At 37.6% G+C, this 19,026-nt stretch overlaps 1 protein-coding gene across 9 annotated transcripts in view; it reads right to left on the bottom strand.

Annotated features, from left to right (window-relative positions):
- The window catches only part of CHN1 (chimerin 1), a 200,242-nt gene that overhangs the window by 143,355 nt on the left and 37,861 nt on the right, over nt 1-19,026 (bottom strand). For 8 of the 9 annotated variants that reach the window (XM_055572171.1, XM_055572174.1, XM_055572170.1 and 5 more), the window contains exons 3-4: nt 8,630-8,668; nt 1,605-1,660 (exon numbers count right to left, since the gene is read on the bottom strand). In XM_055572171.1, coding sequence (XP_055428146.1) covers nt 1,605-1,660; nt 8,630-8,668 — 95 coding nt within the window. Of the gene's footprint in view, nt 1-1,604; nt 1,661-8,629; nt 8,669-19,026 lie in introns of those variants that run through there. The other variant, XM_055572173.1, reaches the window with a different exon arrangement.

Genomic DNA, 19,026 nt, shown 5'->3' with positions numbered 1-19,026 from the left:
CGCTCAGTAGTGTCTGACTCCGTGACCCCATGGACTGTAGCATGCCAGGCTTTCCTGTCCTTCACTATTTCCTGGAGCTTGCTCAAACCCATGTCCATCGAGTCGGTGATGCCACCCAACCATCTCATCCTCTGTCGTCCTCTTCTCCTGCCTTCAATCTGTTCCAGCATCAGGGTATTTTCCAATGAGCTGATGCTTCACATCAGTTGGCCAAAATATTGGGGCTTCAGTTTCAGTATCAGTCCTTCCAGTGAATATTCCTTTAGGACTGACTGGTTTGATCTCCTTGCAGTCCAAGGGACTCTCACGAGTCTTCTTCAACACCACTGTTGGAAGGCATCAATTCTTCAGCACTCAGCCTTCTTTACAGTCCAACTCTCACATCCATACATGACTACTGGAAAAATCGTACCTTTGACTATATGGACCTTTGTCAGCAAAGGGGTGATATAACGTTTTGGATTTGTTATGTTCACTTGTTTCTATTTGTATTCAATTTTAGAGTGTTTTTAATCCTTTTTATTTAATTTGGTTATTTAAATATGTGAGACACTTGCATAGTTCAGAAGTAACACCCTCAGAGAAGTCTCACTTCCACCCTATCCCCTCTACACTGCTCCTCACCCACTCCTTATGGAAAACTATTTCACTATTACCTGGGTTAACCTTCCTGTGTTTCTCTTTTGCAAAAGATTTATTTCTCTCTTATTTTCCCTTCTTTATTACTAAATAGGGACCATAATTACTACATATAAATTCTGTATGTGGACATAATTCATATCAGCTCATAGAATTCTTCCTTATTCTTTTTAGTATTGTAATTTATTCAATCAGTTGCCTAGGAACATTTAGATTTTTTTCAACATTCTGCCATTACAAATAATCCTACAGTGAAAAACTTTTGAGCATACGCTATTTCATATTTGTACAGGCAATTCATCAGAGTTAGAGTAGAACTTGGACTGCTAGGTCAAATGATAAATGCAGATGTTAGACATTACAAAACTACCATATAAAGTTGTAGCATTTCACATTCCCATCAGCAATATATGAGTGCCTATTTCCTCACGGGTTTACCAACTAAGAGTATATTCTCAGCTGCTGGACGTTTGCCAATCTGAAAAGTGAAAATTTTCACTGTATATTTTAATTTGCATTTCTCTTATTAATGAAGTTGAACATCTTTTCATATATTATCATGTCATATATATGTATCTCTTTTGGTGAACTGTCTATGACTTTTGATTTTTAAAATCATGATTTAAATCTTCTATTGATGGAAAAATTACTTCAATAATGTTACAATGATGCCTTCAAACTTTGTTTTAAGAAGTAAAGAATAAAACAATAAGAAATGGAAGAATGTATATATTCACTGAAAAGAATACTAACATCACTTAAAGCTATATTGTCTTATTCTATCCTGTTCCAAACAGCCTATTAAAAAGTGAGAAGAATGTTAAGAAAAATGCATTCAAGTTACAATTTTATGATGTTAAGTAGCATTAACAGTTAATCCCACAAACAACCACACCACTGAAAAAGTTCAAAGTTTGGGAAACAAATGATTGAGAGACATTTCATAATGGTTTCATTGCACCCACCTCATTAGTACAGGTAATTCTCCGAGGATGAGGGGCTTCTTGTTGCAGTTGATATACTGGGAAGTTAGAAAATAAAAGATGTCAGTTTCCCTTATGCAGAACATCTGAATATATTAGGAATCAAAATCTGCCTGCTTTTTAACTTTCATAAGAAAACTGTGGTACAGTCCTATTTGCTATTAAATTAAATTTTGTTATGAAAAAAGTAAAGAAAGTAAGCTAAAGTATATTTAGTGAAAGCCCAGAAGCAAACACAAATAAAAAAAATTATAAGCCACAGAGTGTTACAACAACTCAATACTGGATATTTGGCTCTGCTCTCCATAATCTGGTCATTTATTTTCCTCAATTTTTATGGATATATTACATAAAGAATGTCTCTGTTATAAACAAATATTATTTGTGTATTTTAACAGCACATTATTAAGTGTCAAACTTGAAACTAAAATTAGGATTTATAGGCTAGATGTAACACATACACTGTTTTTCCCCCCATTTATCTTGTGAACATATATCTTCAAAGATAATCTCTCCTAGAAACAAAGTTTCTGAGCCAAAGTTACTACCACTTATTCAACTAAGGTAAATGCAGCAAGAGAGAATTCAAACACCAAATAGCTAGCCAAAGGATAATTTTCTGGACATCTGAAAATGGACTGGTGAAAAACTTTATCAATACCATGACCTTCTAAGGGCTTCCCAGGTGGCTCAATGGTAAAGAATCTGCCTGCCAATGCAGGAGCTGCAGGTTCAATAAGTGGGTCAGGAAGATCCCCTGGAGAACGAAAGGCAACCCACTCAGTGTTCTTGCCAGGATAATCCCATGGATAGAGGAACCTGACTGGCTATAGTCCATGGGGCTGCAATGAGTCAGACACGATGGAGCACACACACACACATGTCCTCTAAGCCTCACTTCAGGCCTTTTGACCTTACACAAAGAAAAAATCAAAAGAATGTATGGTTATCAGAGAAAGTGTGTTTATGTAGGTCTAAGTTTATCTCTTGGAGAAAATCTGTTTTCTATTTCTACACATATAATCAACATAACTGAATTTAATAGTGTATTTATATACATAGACATTTGGTCAATGTAATATCTGGGACAGCATCTGGGATTGTCAAATAATACAAGGCTCACATTTCAAGTGGACATATTATATAGACTCTGCCTCTGATGATATTCACATATAGTGCAGAGACATATTTAAATATATACAGTTAGACTATGTATATGTGTGTGTATGAAAGTGAAAGCCACTCAGTCATTTCTAACTCTTTGCGACCCCATGGACTATTTGCAAGCCCATGGACTATATACAGTCTGTGGGATTCTCCAGGCCAGAATACTGGAGTGGATAGCCTTTCCTTTCTCCAGGGGATCTTCCCAACCCAGGTCTCCTGCATTGCATGTGGATTTTTCACCATCAGAGCCACCAGAGGAGCCTGTTTGTGTATACATACAGTAAATATACTAAGAACATAGACAGACACACATCACTGCTCTGTACTGCTATGTAAAGGCACACTGAAATTGCAAATCTGAACTCCTGAACTAGACCACCTGGAATTTGAATGCTGGTGCTCTGCCACTAACACTGCATACTGAGTATCAGTTTTCATATTTGGGGATAACAATAGTTTCTACTTTACAGATAACTGAAAGGATTAAATATTATACATAAAAGACTTAAAACAGTCCCCAGCATATGATAAACAACAAAGATTAGCTATTTTTATATGTAGGTTACTGATACTAATACAGAAAATTCTTTACAATAAATATTTGATTATCACAACGCATCTTCAGGTCATCACCAAAACATAACAACATGGTAATGCTATGATTTAAAATGGTGCTAAGAAGATGGAGCTTTACTGTTTAAGAATCAAAAAATAAACAAAACACTTCCTCATTTAATAATGTTTGACATCTACTGATAGAAATGTATTCCTTTGCCTTATTCTCCTTGTTGCAAAAATCGCCGAGACAAAATATATTAAAATAGTTTAGATAACCATATTTTACAGAGAAAGTTGGTTTTTCAAAAATACTCCTGTGAATATGTTTTTTATGGATTAAACAGATAATATGAAGGGGATAATTCTGAGATGGGAAGGGAAGAGAAAAAGCAGTGACAATAAATTTGTGTGGCCCACTTAGCGAGAGCACGTGTGCATCACCAGAGCACACATGTTGCATCATTTTAATCGTGTCCAACTTTGCGACCCTATGGACCATAGGCTCCTTTGTCCATGGGATTCTCCAGGCAAGAATACTGGGGTGGGGTGCCATGCCCTCCTCCAGGGGATTGTCCCAACCCAGGAATGGAACCTGCATCTCCTGGGTTTCCCACAATGACAGGCATGTTCTTTACCACTGAGACACGTATGAAGCCCAGAGATAATTGTAAATCTCCATCCTCCCAAGAGGACCAAAACATAATTTGCAGAAAAGGTCCATTCTTGAGGTCCACTTCTCCCTATTTGTAACTAAGACGTGAAAATTCAGTTCACATTTCTGTTTTGAGCAGTAGTTTTGCTTTGTCAAGAAAATGGTTTAGAAAGTAGGGTCACCTATGGAAACTCAATTATGAGAACTGAGTAGTGTCCAAGGAGGACATTACAAGTTATTAGATAAGTGTTGATTTTGAGTAAAAGCACAAAATATCATAGCATCTGGTTATCATCAGTAATGCATTTACCTTTTCAGTAAGCAAGTATTAAGATAAGCCAGTATGAAAAAGAGTGATAACCTCATAAGAATTTTACTCTTTGCTTCCATCAGAGTTTCAAAGGGTATAGTTCTGTTTGATTGAGAAGAGTAATTTTTAGACAAACACCTCCCCTATTGGCTTGGTACCAAGGGTTAATCTAGCTCTATGACTCATTTTTAATAAAAATACATATAAAGGGAGGGTCTTTGAATATTGGATATAACTGAATATAACATATGAATTCAGGGAATGTTCATCAAAAGGATCATAAAAAATCATAAACTGTAATTAATAAGAATAATTAATTCAGACCTGCCTCTTGAGAAACCTATATGCAGGTCAGGAAGCAACAGTTAGAACTGGATATGGAACAACAGACTGGTTCCAAATAGGAAAAGGACGTCAAGGCTGTATATTGTCACCCTGCTTATTTAACTTCTATGCAGAGTACATCATGAAAAACACTGGGCTGGAAGAAGCACAAACTGGAATCAAGATTGCCGGGAGAAATATCAATAACCTCAGATATGCAGATGACACCACCCTTATGGCAGAAAGTGAAGAGGAACTAAAAAACCTCTTGATGAAGTGAAAGAGGAGAGTGAAAAAGTTGGCTTAAAACTCAACATTCAGAAAACTACGATCATGGCATCTGGTCCCATCACTTCATGGCAAATAGATGGGGAAACAGTGTCAGACTATTTTTTGGGGCTTCAAAATCACTGCAGATGGTGACTGCGGCGATTTTGAAATTAAAAGATGCTTACTCCTTGGAAGAAAATTTATGACCAACCTAGATAGCATATTGAAAAGCAGAGACATTACATTGCCTACAAAGGTCTGGTTAGTCAAGGCTATGGTTTTCCCAGTGGTCATGTATTGATGTGAGAATTGGACTGTGAAGAAAGCTAAGCACTGAAGAATTGATGCTTTTGAACTGTGGTGTTGGAGAAGACTCTTGAGTCCCTTGGACTGCAGGGAGATCCAACCAGTCCGTTCTAAAGGAGATCAGCCCTGGGTGTTCTTTGGAAGGAATGATGCTGAAGTTGAAACTCCAGTACTTTGGCCACCTCATGCGAAAAGCTGACTCACTGGAAAAGACTGTGATGCTGGGAGGGATTGGGGGCAGTAGGAGAAGGGGACAACAGAGGATGAGATGGCTGGATGGCATCACCGACTCGATGGACCTGAGTTTGAGTGAACTCTGGGAGATGGTGATGGACAGGGAGGCCTAGAGTGCTGCAATTCATGGGGTCGCAAAGAGTCAGACACGACTGAGCGACTGAACTGAAATTTAGAAGGTAGTTTTTTTTGTAATTTAAGCTGAAAGTCAGCTGAAACTTAAATTGCACAATCGTGTAATAATTCACCAAAAATTAATAGCCAAATTCAAGATGAGAAGATGTATGATTAAAGTACTCAGCATTTTTCAATCACCTCAAAAGTGTCAATGTTTATGTACTTCTTACAGAAATTCTTAGTACCTAGAGACAATACATTGTGAATCACGTTCAGAGTCCACAAGCTGGCATCTTGAGGTCAAAATTGGCTTACATGTGTTTTTTCAGCATCTGTTTTTTAAATTAAAGTTTGTTTTTAACATTTAAAAATTAAGAGATTTAGCAACAAAAATAAAAGCAAAAGAGAATTCCAGCTCCTCTTGAAACTGTTAAGCCCCTGGTTGATTTCAAGAAAGACATATTGAAAAGCAACAAAACTACATTTGTTTTAAGAGTTCTCAACGTGGACATCTTGCTAACTCCTACTTAATTATTGATTTGAATTTGTAAGGTTTTAGAATTATGTTCTCACAAGCTCAACTGAACCAAAATCAGAATGCACAAAATAGATACAGGTTAAATGTTTCTTATAGAATCACATTATGAAAAGCTGCTTGGACCCCACCAAGCTAAAGACACAAGAAAAATCCTTAACATGCTGCAACTTTTGACATGAGAATGTAACTGTCCCCTGCAGTTTCATAGATGTAGTACAGAATAGATGTGAACAATCAAAACATTCTGAATAGCTTTCATTCTGCTTATATCTCCTTATGTGGACAGACATGCATGATTTTTTTAAAGTCTCAATCCATTTAGATTTTACCACACCATTTTGAGAATTACTTTAATTATAAAAATTTTAAGTCACAATACAGAGAAGGTAACATATGCATTAAGGTTTGTCAGTCCCAAAGATGATCAAACAGAATTTGTTACTCATCAACTCTGAAAAAGGCATATATAGGAATTAAACAAAATGTCACAGCTCAATTATTGAGGGTACTGGGCAGGGTCTTTTACCCCAGTAACTTAAAACTTCAACCACTCATGATGATGAAATAAGGGTGTCAGAGACTTGAGTTCTAAAAAAACCTTTTCCTATTAAAATGCACAGACTCTAGGACGTGTGAACTTCTTACAGTATTATTATTAAATACCTTACTGGGGATTATTTACAGTTACCTGGACATAAAACTGTAAAAGTGACTGTGAGTGGCAAAGGCAAAAGAAAACAGAAGAATTCAACCCACATCTCAATTTCTTCCTAGAATCAGAAATTTGACAAACACATTTAACAATCTAAACAATCATACCAATTACTTCAATGTGAGAATGTAATTTTTACATGTTTCTCATTAGTTAAAATGTGCACATACACAAATTCTTAGACAACATCATGATTTCATAAAGTAATTTCACATGACTCATTTTAAATATGGGATGGGCCTTTCAGCTTAGCTTTAACAGTTTAATCACAAAATTTCTTTGAATTGGAAGTTTTTGCATTTGATGGTCAGAAAACAAAGTCTATTCTAATAATCTCCTCTTTGTTCTACTATTAAAATGATGAGGGGTGACAGTGTTCTTCAGGCTTGAAGTCACTAAAAGAAACTATAAAAACTCAGTATTATCACCAAAATAAAAGAGGAAATATGCCATTTTTAAGACAAATGGTTGCTACTCTAAGACATATGAAGATACAGAAAATACAAATTGCATATACCACATTTAGCAGTCAATATTCTGCAGGGTGAAAAATCACCACCAAGATTAAATAACAGTCTGAGGTTTTATAAATGCTCTTACATTAAAATGCGCAAGGCACAAGTCAGAGCAAAGGGAATAAAGATAAATTGAAAACCAGAAAATGCAGAGAAAAATTTTTAATAGGCCTCCCACCAATGAGATTATATGACAAAATCTTTGCAAGGTAAAGAACATTAGTCATTTTTGTTCATTCTTTGAACTATACCTCCCAGAAACAAAAAGAAAGCAACAGGAGTGAGGGAAAATACATCCATGGAAATATTTTTAGAGACTGTTCATTTTTGAACATTTTGTGCTTACTATAATTAGCCCAAAGTGGAAACCTATTAAACAATATATTGTTCTGGGAACACAAAACAAATAAGAATCTGAATTCCTGCTCTTTCAGTCAGCAAATTTCAACAACTTACAAATATCAAAATACAGAATAACTCGATATTTACAAAGATGCTAATAATCTATATTTAAACTTTTTTAGGTTGCTTATTCGACTCTATACAGCATAAAGAAGTTTACAGTACTGGTTTCTACAACAGTGCATCCGTGGATTTAAAAAAAAAACTACTGTATTAACCTTATTTCAATGTTTTAAAAATCTGAAATAGCTTTTATTTGATGCAACAATATTCTCTAGGAAACAAGGAAGGGAATATAAAGGACTAAGAACATAGACTCATTAGAAAAAAATTGTATTCTAATGTAAAGTTTAAAGAACAATATAGAATTCAAATGTCTCTTATATTTGAGAAGGCAATTCCTAAAAAAAAACAAAAAAAACAAAAAACTTTCTTTTGCCTCTTTTTACCCATTCTTTCTAGCAATTTAGCCTCTTGACTTATCATCATTTATTTATTCCTTTTTGATATAAAGTCAGGATCTGAGAAAAGACTCCTTGAATTCTCAGTTAGTTCTCCTTGCATTAGTTTCTCCAGCCATTGTCAGCAAGCGGTCTCAAGTTCTGTAATACAGAGTTCCATGTGAACTCAGGCGGATGAGATGCATTCCTAACATGCAAACCATGTACAGGCTTCGTGGAAATGTTCCTGTTTCCCCCCCGTTTCTTTTCCTGTGCTAGTCACAAATCCTGTTGTAAATTAATTTTTCAATAGTGGGCACAAAATTGAGTCAATCTTCATATCTACTGAAGATTAGATTATGTAATCTAAAAATATCTTAAAATATTAAAAATATCTTAATATTTTTATGTTACTTATAAAGCACTATAACCCATCCAATTTAAAATTATTTGTACACTTACAGTAAGATTTCCAAACAGGAGGTCTATATTCATCTGTGTCTGAAAGAAAAAACAAATTAATGTTACTGAATATTTGTATTTTAAATGAGTTATTTTAACCATTAATTCATTTAATATATATTTGTTGAGGTCTATTTGTCCTAGGCATTGTGCTAGGCACTAAAGGGTATTCAAAGATTTTTAGTCTTGGTCCCCCCTTCCTTGGAATAAAATTTCACAGAGTTGTTTGAAGAAAATTATTGTTATTTATTCAACTGCATATCACTTGAGAACACCAAGCTTAACTGTTACTGTTTTATCATCACTGAGATAACAGTCAATAATGTCTCTGGGCTTAACTTTCATTCCACTGAAAGATTCCTGAACTCATTGGAATTTTTCACTTTGGGAGGATGCCAGCATATTAACATTAGGAGAAAAGAACAGCAAGGTATGGACCTTCAGTTCAGTTCAGTCGCTCACAGCACGTCAGGCCTCCCTGTCCATCACCAACTCCCAGAGTCTACTCAAACTCACATCCATCGAGTTGGTGATGCCATCCAGCCATCTCATCCTCTGTCATCCCCTTTTCCTCCTGCCCCCAATCCCTCCCAGCAACAGTCGTTTCCAATGAGTCAACTCTTTGCATGAGGTGGCCAAAGTACTGGAGTTTCAGCCTTAGCATCATTCCTTCCAAAGAACACTCAGGGCTGATCTCCTTCAGAATGGACTGGTTGGATCTCCCTGCAGTCCAAGGGACTCTCAAGAGTCTTCTCCAACACCATAGTTCAAAAGCATCAATTCTTCGGCACTCAGCTTTCTTCACAATCCAACTGTCACATCCATACATGACCACTGTATGGACCTTAGTCCTCATACATCCTGGACAATCAAAACCAGGAAATGAGAAACACTTCAGTGTAGGTGAGTGTATCTAGGGAGCTACTAAGAACATGAGGTGAACATGTGCTCTCCAGGCCCATTCACCTCCCTCTGCTTGAATGTGGATTAGGAGAGTGTGAAGAGGCAGTGGAAAGTGATGAGGAGAAAGGAGAGGGGACCGGCAGCCTGGCATTCTCATCTGTAAAGCACAGCTGAGGAATCATCTTGCCAGCTCGAAGTCATGCCTGCAAGGCCGTGCAGCCAAACCAGCAGATAGCATTTTGGTGTCGGGAGGTGTAGCCAGACACATCACCTGGCTCTGCTGGAATCCAACATAAACCCATTGAGGAATCTGATCCTAAAAATCGTGGTCTCCAAGGAAACAAGGAAATTCACAGGAAGTCTACTGAGAAGGGTGACACTTGGATATGTAGCTCATATTAAAATTGTCACCGACTGAACACATTCAGCCCCCAAACCCCAACCTTTAAAATGCAATCTTACACTTCATTTTTGATGTGTTACCATAAACCACCACATGAATCAGAGGGCTACAGTAAGACTACCAATGATGGGCAAAAGGACACAAGAGGGAAATTCCACGTCATGTAGAAATTACTTGGCACCAGGAGAAGTTTTCATGTACGTTTTCTCAAAGAATGAATAAAAGATGACATGAATAAATGAATGAAGTAATGCAGTAAATAGAGTTGACTCTCATTATTCACAGAAGTTACATCCTACAACATCACCATACACAATGAATTAACCAACACTGAACCACTGCTCCTGGGGAAACAAGTTAGGTTCCTGTGAACCTCTGGTCATATTTTCATCAACCAATAAATATATAACTTTTCTTTCTGTGTATTTCTGTTTAAAGATACCTTATTAGCATATATTGTTGGTTCATAAACACTTAACTCACAGCCAACTACACTTTAACTTATGCTTCAAAGAAGCTTATCTGACATGTATTTTCTCCATAAGACACATCATTGCCTTTTTGCACTTTGGAACACCAGACAGAATTTTGACACTAGGGGCCATTTAAAAAAATAAAATCACCAATAAAAAGCCACAAAAATACCAAAAAAAAGAAAAGTGGCATTAACTAGGTCCTGATAAGAACACTTGTTTACAGTATGAGAGCTGAAACACAGAAGGCAGAGTTGCCTTGCTCAGCCTCAGCTGGGAATATACAGGTCAGGCAACTCAATTTGCCACTCTATAAATGTTGGCAAATTACCATGAAAGTGTCACAAGTATTTATTTTAAAAGGGTTACAAATAAATGTTAGCAAGTAAGCAAATTTGCAAATACAGAATCAAGAATAAGGAGGATTATCTGTATACGAATGAGTAGTTATTTAGGAAAACTACCATCTCAGGTAAACTCACTGATAAACTCAATGATATAACATTAGGATGAAATATGACCTTAGCACAGTTATATATAGATATATACATATTTACCTAGCGAGAGGGCAGGGGTGGGGGTGGGCATGTATGTTTGGAAGGTTAATTGTACTGATGTTTGTCTTAAAAAATAAATTATAATTAATTGAATTGTATTTTTTATACGAGGAAAAATTTGCCTCTAAGTCATTTAATGATTTCATCGATGCCATATGGATCCTGTTAAATTGCCATTCAATGCTAAGCCAGTTTTGGGTTTAACAGGAGAGTGGATGTTCACTCTCCTAGCATTTGGCCTGAAATATTCATGTGTGTGTCTCAGCCTTCTTGCCAGCATCCAAACAGCATATACTGCAGTGATGAGGCATCTCCTGACCCACCGGTGGAAGACACACATGCAGCCAGGAAGAAAAGAAAAAAGGCAGTCAACGAGGCTGAGACCCAGGGTAGTAAAGAATTTAACTTTGCACCTAATCACTGCAGATGGTGATTGCAGCCATGAAATTAAAAGATGCTTACTCCTTGGAAGGAAAGTTATAACCAACCTAGATAGCATATTCAAAAGCAGAGACATTACTTTGCCAACAAAGGTCCGTCTAGTCAAGGCTATGGTTTTTCCAGTGGTCATGTATGGATGTGAGAGTTGGACTGTGAAGAAACCTGAGCGCCGAAGAATTGATGCTTTTGAACTGTGGTGTTGGAGATGACTCTTGAGAGTCCCTTGGACTACAAGGAGATCCAACCAGTCCATTCTGAAGGAGATCAGCCTTGAGTGTTCTTTGGAAGGAATGATGCTAAAGCTGAAACTCCAGTACTTTGGCCACCTCATGTGAAGAGTTGACTCATTGGAAACGACTGTTGCTGGGAGGGATTGGGGGCAGGAGGAGGAGGGGACGACAGAGGATGAGATGGCTGGATGGCATCACTGACTCGATGGACGTGGGTTTGAGTGGACTCTGGGAGTTGGTGATGGACAGGGAGGCCTGGCATGCTGCAATTCATGGGGTCGCAAAGAGTCGGACATGACTGAGCGACTGAACTGAACTGAAGAAGAGGTCTAACTTTCACCTTCAGCTCCTAGGAAGTAATTTTATTTGCCTGGGATCCTTGGGCTAGGCAGAGAGTAACAATGTGACTTAGGGTGGGGTTTTAGGTCACACAGTGTCAGTCAATTTGGAGACCAAGTTCCACCCTGTGGGTGGGCCATCAGTCATAAAGCCCTCATTAAAAACTCTGAACTCAAGGACTGAGAGAGTGTCCTTGGTTGGAAATCCTCCATGTGTCTCATTATACATCAGTGCTGGAAGACAATGCATCCTGACTCCACAGAGGACAAGAGACGCTTGCTTTCAGTCCTTCTCCTGGACCCTGACTTAGGTGCTTCTTCCTTTGGTGGATTATAATCTGTATCTTTTCCCTGTAATAAATCATGACTCTCAGTATAATAGTGTTTAGTGAGTCCTATGAGTCCTTCTGGAGAATTATCAAGCCCAAAGGTGATTTGAGGGAACCACCTCCCACTTGCACTTGGAGTCAGAAGTGAGAGAAGTGTTTGGGACTGTGCCCTCTTACTTTGTCATTGGCCCTAACTCCTTGCAAACTCTGTACACGGTTGTGCAGATGAGCAGGCAACCCTGGAGATCACTTCCACTTTGGAGATGGTGAGAGGAAAAGAGGCTAATATTCAAAGTTCTGTCTCTGGGAGATTGCTTACCTGGTCCTAGATAGGATTTCTGGAGGGGAATATGAACCTTAGCTTGCTGTGTGACTTTAGGAAACTTACTACCTCTTTTTTCTTTATGTATAGAGCAATAATATCATCTAAAATGGGAACAGTAATAACACAGGTTTGTTGGAGGATAAAATTAGGTATCATACATTAAGCATCTTGCACTCAGGAGAACTTTAGTAAATGAGAATCCTCTCCAGCCTTCACCAAAAGTGAAGTTAAAAACATGATGATGTTACCATATTTGCCTCAGGGCATTGTCAATGATTTCACCTATGCATTCTTATTATTTTGATCTTGCCTGTACACCCACTGTATTATAGAAGACATTATTCAAGATGCTACAGATCACAGTTTTGAGGCCAAATGAAATGAGTATTTGGCAAATAACCAAGAAATACTGGGATTTAAGTTTGTGTTTCCTTTAATGCTAAAAGAAGTCTAATCATTAGTGACATTTAAAAACAGAATGTGGGTTTTGCAAGTCTTTTCCGTATAAGCAGGGTGAAAAGACAGCCTTCAGAGTGGGAGAAAGTAATAGCAAACAAAACAACTGACAAAGAATTAATCTCAAAAATATACAAACAGCTCATGCAGCTCAATACCAGAAAAATAAACGACCCAATCAAAAAATGGGCCAAAGAACTAAACAGACATTTCTCCAAAGAAGACATACAGATGGCTAACAAACAGATGAAAATACGCTCAACATCACTCATCAGAGAAATGCAAATCAAAATCACAATGAGGTACCATCTCACGCCAGTTACAATGGCTGCTATCAAAAAGTCCACAAGCAATAAATGCTGGAGAGGGTGTGGAGAAAAGGGAACCCTCTTACATTGTTGGTGGGAATGCAAACTAGTTCAGCCACTATGGAGAACAGTGCAGAGATTCCTTAAAAAACTGAAAATAGAACTGCCATACAACCCAGCAATCCCACTGCTGGGCATACACACCGAGGAAACCAGAACTGAAAGACATATGTGTATCCCATGCAGCACTGTTTATAATAGCCAGGACATGGAAGCAACCTAGATGTCCATCAGCAGACGAATGGATAAGAAAGTTGTGATACATATACACAATGGAATATTACTCAGCTATTAAAAAGAACACATTTGAATCAGTTCTAATGAGGTGGGTGAAACTGGAGCCTATTATACAGAGTGAAGTAAGTCCAAAAGAAAAACACCAATACAGTATATTAATGCATATATATGGAATTTAGAAACATGGTAACGATGACCCTATATGCAAGACAGCAAAAGAGACACAAATATAAGGACTCTGTGGGAGAAGGCGAGGGTGGGATGATTTGAGAGAATAGCACTGACACATGTGTATTACCATATGTGAAATAGATGACCAGTCCAAGTTCGATGCATGAGACAGGGCACTCAAAGCCAGTGCACTGGGACAACCCAGAGGGACGGGACGGAGAGGGAGATGAGAGGGGGATTCAGGAGGGGGAACACATGCACACCCGTGGCTGACTCATGTCAATGTATGGCAAAAACCATCACAATATTGTAATTAGCCTCCAATTAAAACAAATAAATTAATTTTATTTAAAAAAAGTCTTTTCCTAGCAATCTTTTTTTCCAGTGGAAGTGTATACTGGTGCAAGATCTCCAAAGAACTGGCAATACATATCATGAGCCTTTAAAAGTGTGTAACAAGCATCTGTAAGGCAGAGTAAACGAGATGCTCTTTGAAAAAGAACATTTAAAAATTATGACAGTCTTCCTTATGTCTAGGGGTGGAGATACTAGTTCACTGTGGTATGGACCATTTGTTAAACAAGCAAGGCAAAGGGTAGGTACCACCATCCTCAGGACTCAGGGGAAAGGGGCTCATTGGGACGGGAAAGTTGCATGGTTTAGAAAAACATACCTTAGACTCTTAACAAATTAATTGCTAGAGTTGCTGAGACCAATTTTCTAGCATCCTAAATCCTTCTGGAAGGGAAGAAACATTACCCTCATCTTTGATTCCTCAGATTCAAATTTAAGAAGTTCTGTCATAGAAGAAACTTAGAACCCAAAACAAGTTCTAATGGCAGGAAAAGGCAGAAACTCTGCTGAAAGAAAAATAACTTTGAAGGTGAATTAATTGAAACTGGTGATCTAGAGTCACGAAATGGGCTCACAGGTTTATTAGGAAGAACAGATACTGGCCCAGCATGAGGCCAAGGCCAGAAGTGTCTCTGACCTCAGCCTCCTTGACACATGGAACGTTCAGTGTAAGAGTGTGAACAAATAAACTCAATCCTGACCTCCCGTTGGGTTCACTACTTTGTGACTTGGGCCAAATCTGACTAAAATGGATATCCTAGTAGCAGTCAGACAAGCAACTATCTACCAAAGGCTGGACTTTAACACTGACAGAAAGTGATAAAGAGAAGGAAGTTATGTAGAATTATACTTACTGAACTTCTCTTCTGGGTATTTGTAAGAGAATAGTACTACTTTGGGACTGAGCAAGCCTCATGAAGTTCAAACCTGGGGAAGGAGACTGCCTAAAGAGGAAGATACTAAATTTCCTGCTAACTGAGGAAATGAGGAAAAAATATGGGAGTATATTTGTTCTTTCTGCACACTTTTGACCCAGCAGTTCTATTTCTAGGAATTTATTATAAAATAATTATGTATGCTAGGCAAATATTAATACAGAGGAATATCACTGAAATATTTCTTTTAAAACTAAAAAAACTGGATTCAACCTAAATGCTTAACAATTAGAGACTGATGCAATCAATGATGATAGATTATAGTCTGAAGATACTTTGACTACATCAAGAAGATTTCACCTTTAATCTGTTAAAAGTCTGACAGATATTTTAAATATTTTTAATCTTTTAAACCAGTGGCTCTCAGACTTTTTGATTTCAAAATGTGGATTCTAAGGAGCTTTAAATTTCTATTGATATTAACCATATTAGAAGTTAAAACAAATTTTAATAGCATATATTTGGTAATTTATTAAAAATAATAAATTGGTTATATCCTCAACATTTTTATGAAAAAAAACTTTAGTTTTCAGAACAAAAATTTGTTTTACATTTTGCACATCTCTCTACTATCTGGTATAAGTGAAGACAGCTGGTTTCTCCTATCTGCTTCTGTATTCAATCTGTTGCGACATCACATGCCATGTACAGTTGGAACATCCAACTAGCCACTTGTGAGAGAGGAGAATGAAAAAGGCAAATAATGCATTATTACTATTATTTAAAATAGTTTTGACCTTGTGAAAACTCTGAAAAAACTTGGAGATTTGTAGGAGCCCCTAGAACATGCTTTGAGAACAGCTATTTCATTTTTTTTTTTTAATTTTATTTTATTTTTAAACCTGAAACACTGTATTAGTTTTGCCAAACATCAAAACGAATCCGCCACAGGTTTACATGTGCTCCCCATCCTGAACCCTCCTCCCTTCTCCCTCCCCACACCATCCCTCTGGGTCATCCCAGTGCACCAGCCCCAAGCATCCAGTATCATGCATTGAACCTGGACTGGCAACTCGTTTCATACATGACATTACACGTTTCAATGCCATTCTCCCAAATCTTCCCACCCTCTCCCTCTCCAACAGAGTCCATAAGACTGTTCTATACATCAGTGTCTCTTTTGCTGTCTCGTACACAGGGTTATTGTTACCATCTTTCTAAATTCCATATATATGTGTTAGTATACTGTATTGGTGTTTTTCTTTCTGGCTTACTTCACTCTGTATAATAGGCTCCAGTTTCATCCACCTCATTAGAACTGATTCAAATGTGTTCTTTTTAATGGCTGAGTAGTACTCCAGTGTGTATATGTACCACAGCTTTCTCATCCATTCATCTGCTGATGGACATCTAGGTTGCTTCCATGTCCTGGCTATTATAAACAGTGCTGCGATGAACATTGGGGTACACGTGTCTCTTTCCCTTCTGGTTTCCTCAGTGTGTATACCTAGCAGTGGGATTGCTGGATCATAAGGCAGTTCTATTTCCAGTTTTTTAAGGAATCTCCACACTGTTCTCCATAGTGGCTGTACTAGTTTGCATTCCCATCAACAGTGTAAGAGGGTTCCTTTTTCTCCGCACCCTCTCCAGCATTTATTGCTTGTAGACTTTTGGATCGCAGCCATTCTGACTGGTGTGAAATGGTATCTCATAGTGGTTTTGATTTGCATTTCTCTGATAATGAGTGATGTTGAGCATCTTTTCATGTGTTTGTTAGCCATCGGTATGTCTTCTCTGGAGAAATGTCTATTTAGTTCTTTGGCCCATTTTTTTGATTGGGTCATTTATTTTTCTGGTGTTGAGCTGTAGGAGTGGCTTGTATATTTTTGAGATTAGTTGTTTGTCAGTTGCTTCATTTGCTATTATTTTCTCCCATTCTGAAGGCTGCCTTTTCACCTTGCTATTAGTTTCCTTTGATGTGCAGAAGCTTTTAAGTTTAATTAGGTCCCATTTGTTTATTTTTGCTTTTATTTCCAATATTCTGGGAGGTGGGTCATAGAGGATCCTGCTGTGATGTATGTCAGAGAGTGTTTTGCCTATGTTCTCCTCTAGGAGTTTTATAGTTTCTGGTCTTACGTTTAGATCTTTAATCCATTTTGAGTTTATTTTTGTGTATGGTGTTAGAAAGTGTTCTAGTTTCATTCTTTTACAAGTGGTTGACCAGATTTCCCAGCACCACTTGTTAAAGAGATTGTCTTTAATCCATTGTATCTTCTTGCCTCCCTATCAAGCTACCAACGGTATTCTTCACAGAGCTAGAACAAATAATTTCCCAATTTGTATGGAAATACAAAAAAACCTCGAATAGCCACAGCTATCTTGAGAAAGAAGAATGGAACTGGAGGAATCAACCTACCTGACTTCAGGCTCTACTACAAAGCCACAGTTATCAAGACAGTATGGTACTGGCACAAAGACAGAAATATAGATCAATGGAACAAAATAGAAAGCCCAGAGATAAATCCACGCACATATGAGAACAGCTATTTCAAATGATGATTTTCTTGGCATATTTAGGACATGGGGTAAGGTAGGATGCTGATGCTGCTACTGCTGCTAAGTCACTTTAGTCATGTCCAACTCTGTGCGACCCCAGAGATGACAGCCCACCAGGCTCCCCTGTCCCTGGGATTCTCTAGGCAAGAACACTGGAGTGGGTTGCCATTTCCTTCTCCAATGCATGAAAGTGAAAAGTGAAAGTGAAGTCGCTCAGTCGAGTCCGACTCTTAGCGACCCTATGGACTGCAGCCCACCAGGCTCCTCCATCCATGGGATTTTCCAAGCAAGAGTACTGGAGTAGGGTGCCATTGCCTTCTCCGAAGGTAGAATAAGATACATTTTATCTAATAGAAGAAATATAAAAGTTAACTAAGACAGAAAAAGAGAGGAAATCATTAATTCCTTTAACGGATCAAAGTTCTTTCAGCTTATTCAAAGGAAGTTATCAAGAGCCTTCAGCTACAGGTTTCAAGGGCTCCCATCACCTCTTTTTATTCTGTCAGAAAATCCACCCAGACCAAGCATTTAAACAGGACAGACTTCATCTCTAGAGCATGACTGAAAATGACAGCCAGACAACCTATTACTCAGTGACAGCTAATTTTAAAACCACCTTAAAAAATTCAGGGACAGCTGCTTAAAATAATCTTAGCATGGTATAGATGAGAGCTTAAATTAAGTACATACCCACAAAATTCATTTTTCCCACTGCCTTTAAGTGTCAGTAATACTTTTCATTCACTACATAAAAGACAATTTTATATAAATATCAAATTATTGATTTTTGTTAAAATGTTAAATTATAAAGTTTATGGCAGAAATGTTAAAATAATCAGAAAGTTTAATTCATTCAGTAAATACATATTAAAGAGCTTCTATGAGTAAGAATGTCAGTAACAGGGTAGGTCCAGATGTAGTTTATGTCTTTAAAGGCAATAAGAAAAACAGGATGGATATGATTGGTTACTAATAAAGTAATATAATAAGAGTAATACATAATACTCTTATACATAATTACAGTTTTATAAACCATCACCTTGTCAAAATGCTTGACAAGACTAGGCTCCAATAAGTATTTGCTGACCTGATGAAAGAATGAAAGAGATATAGGAATCACTTTTGGCCAGAGTGTCAAGAAAGACAAACCAGAGGTGACATCATCTGACAATGGCTCTGAGGACAGATTTTTAAAATATAGGGACCAAGGGAAAGAGACTGGAAATAAAAGAGAGCATAACATTCTAAACAGAGGCAACACAGTGAATAGGGCACAGAAGCAAGACAGTTCAGATAGTTTTTGAGAAACTGCGAAAATACAGAGTGGCTAAAATAAATGACACACTGAGTAAAGCTTGAGACAGGCACTGGAGGGAATCTG

This window comes from Bubalus kerabau, chromosome 3 (assembly GCF_029407905.1).
Source record: "Bubalus kerabau isolate K-KA32 ecotype Philippines breed swamp buffalo chromosome 3, PCC_UOA_SB_1v2, whole genome shotgun sequence".
NCBI lineage: Eukaryota > Metazoa > Chordata > Mammalia > Artiodactyla > Bovidae > Bubalus > Bubalus kerabau.
Note: the sequence above shows the minus strand (reverse complement) of the source record. Positions and strands in the feature narration are given on the sequence as shown.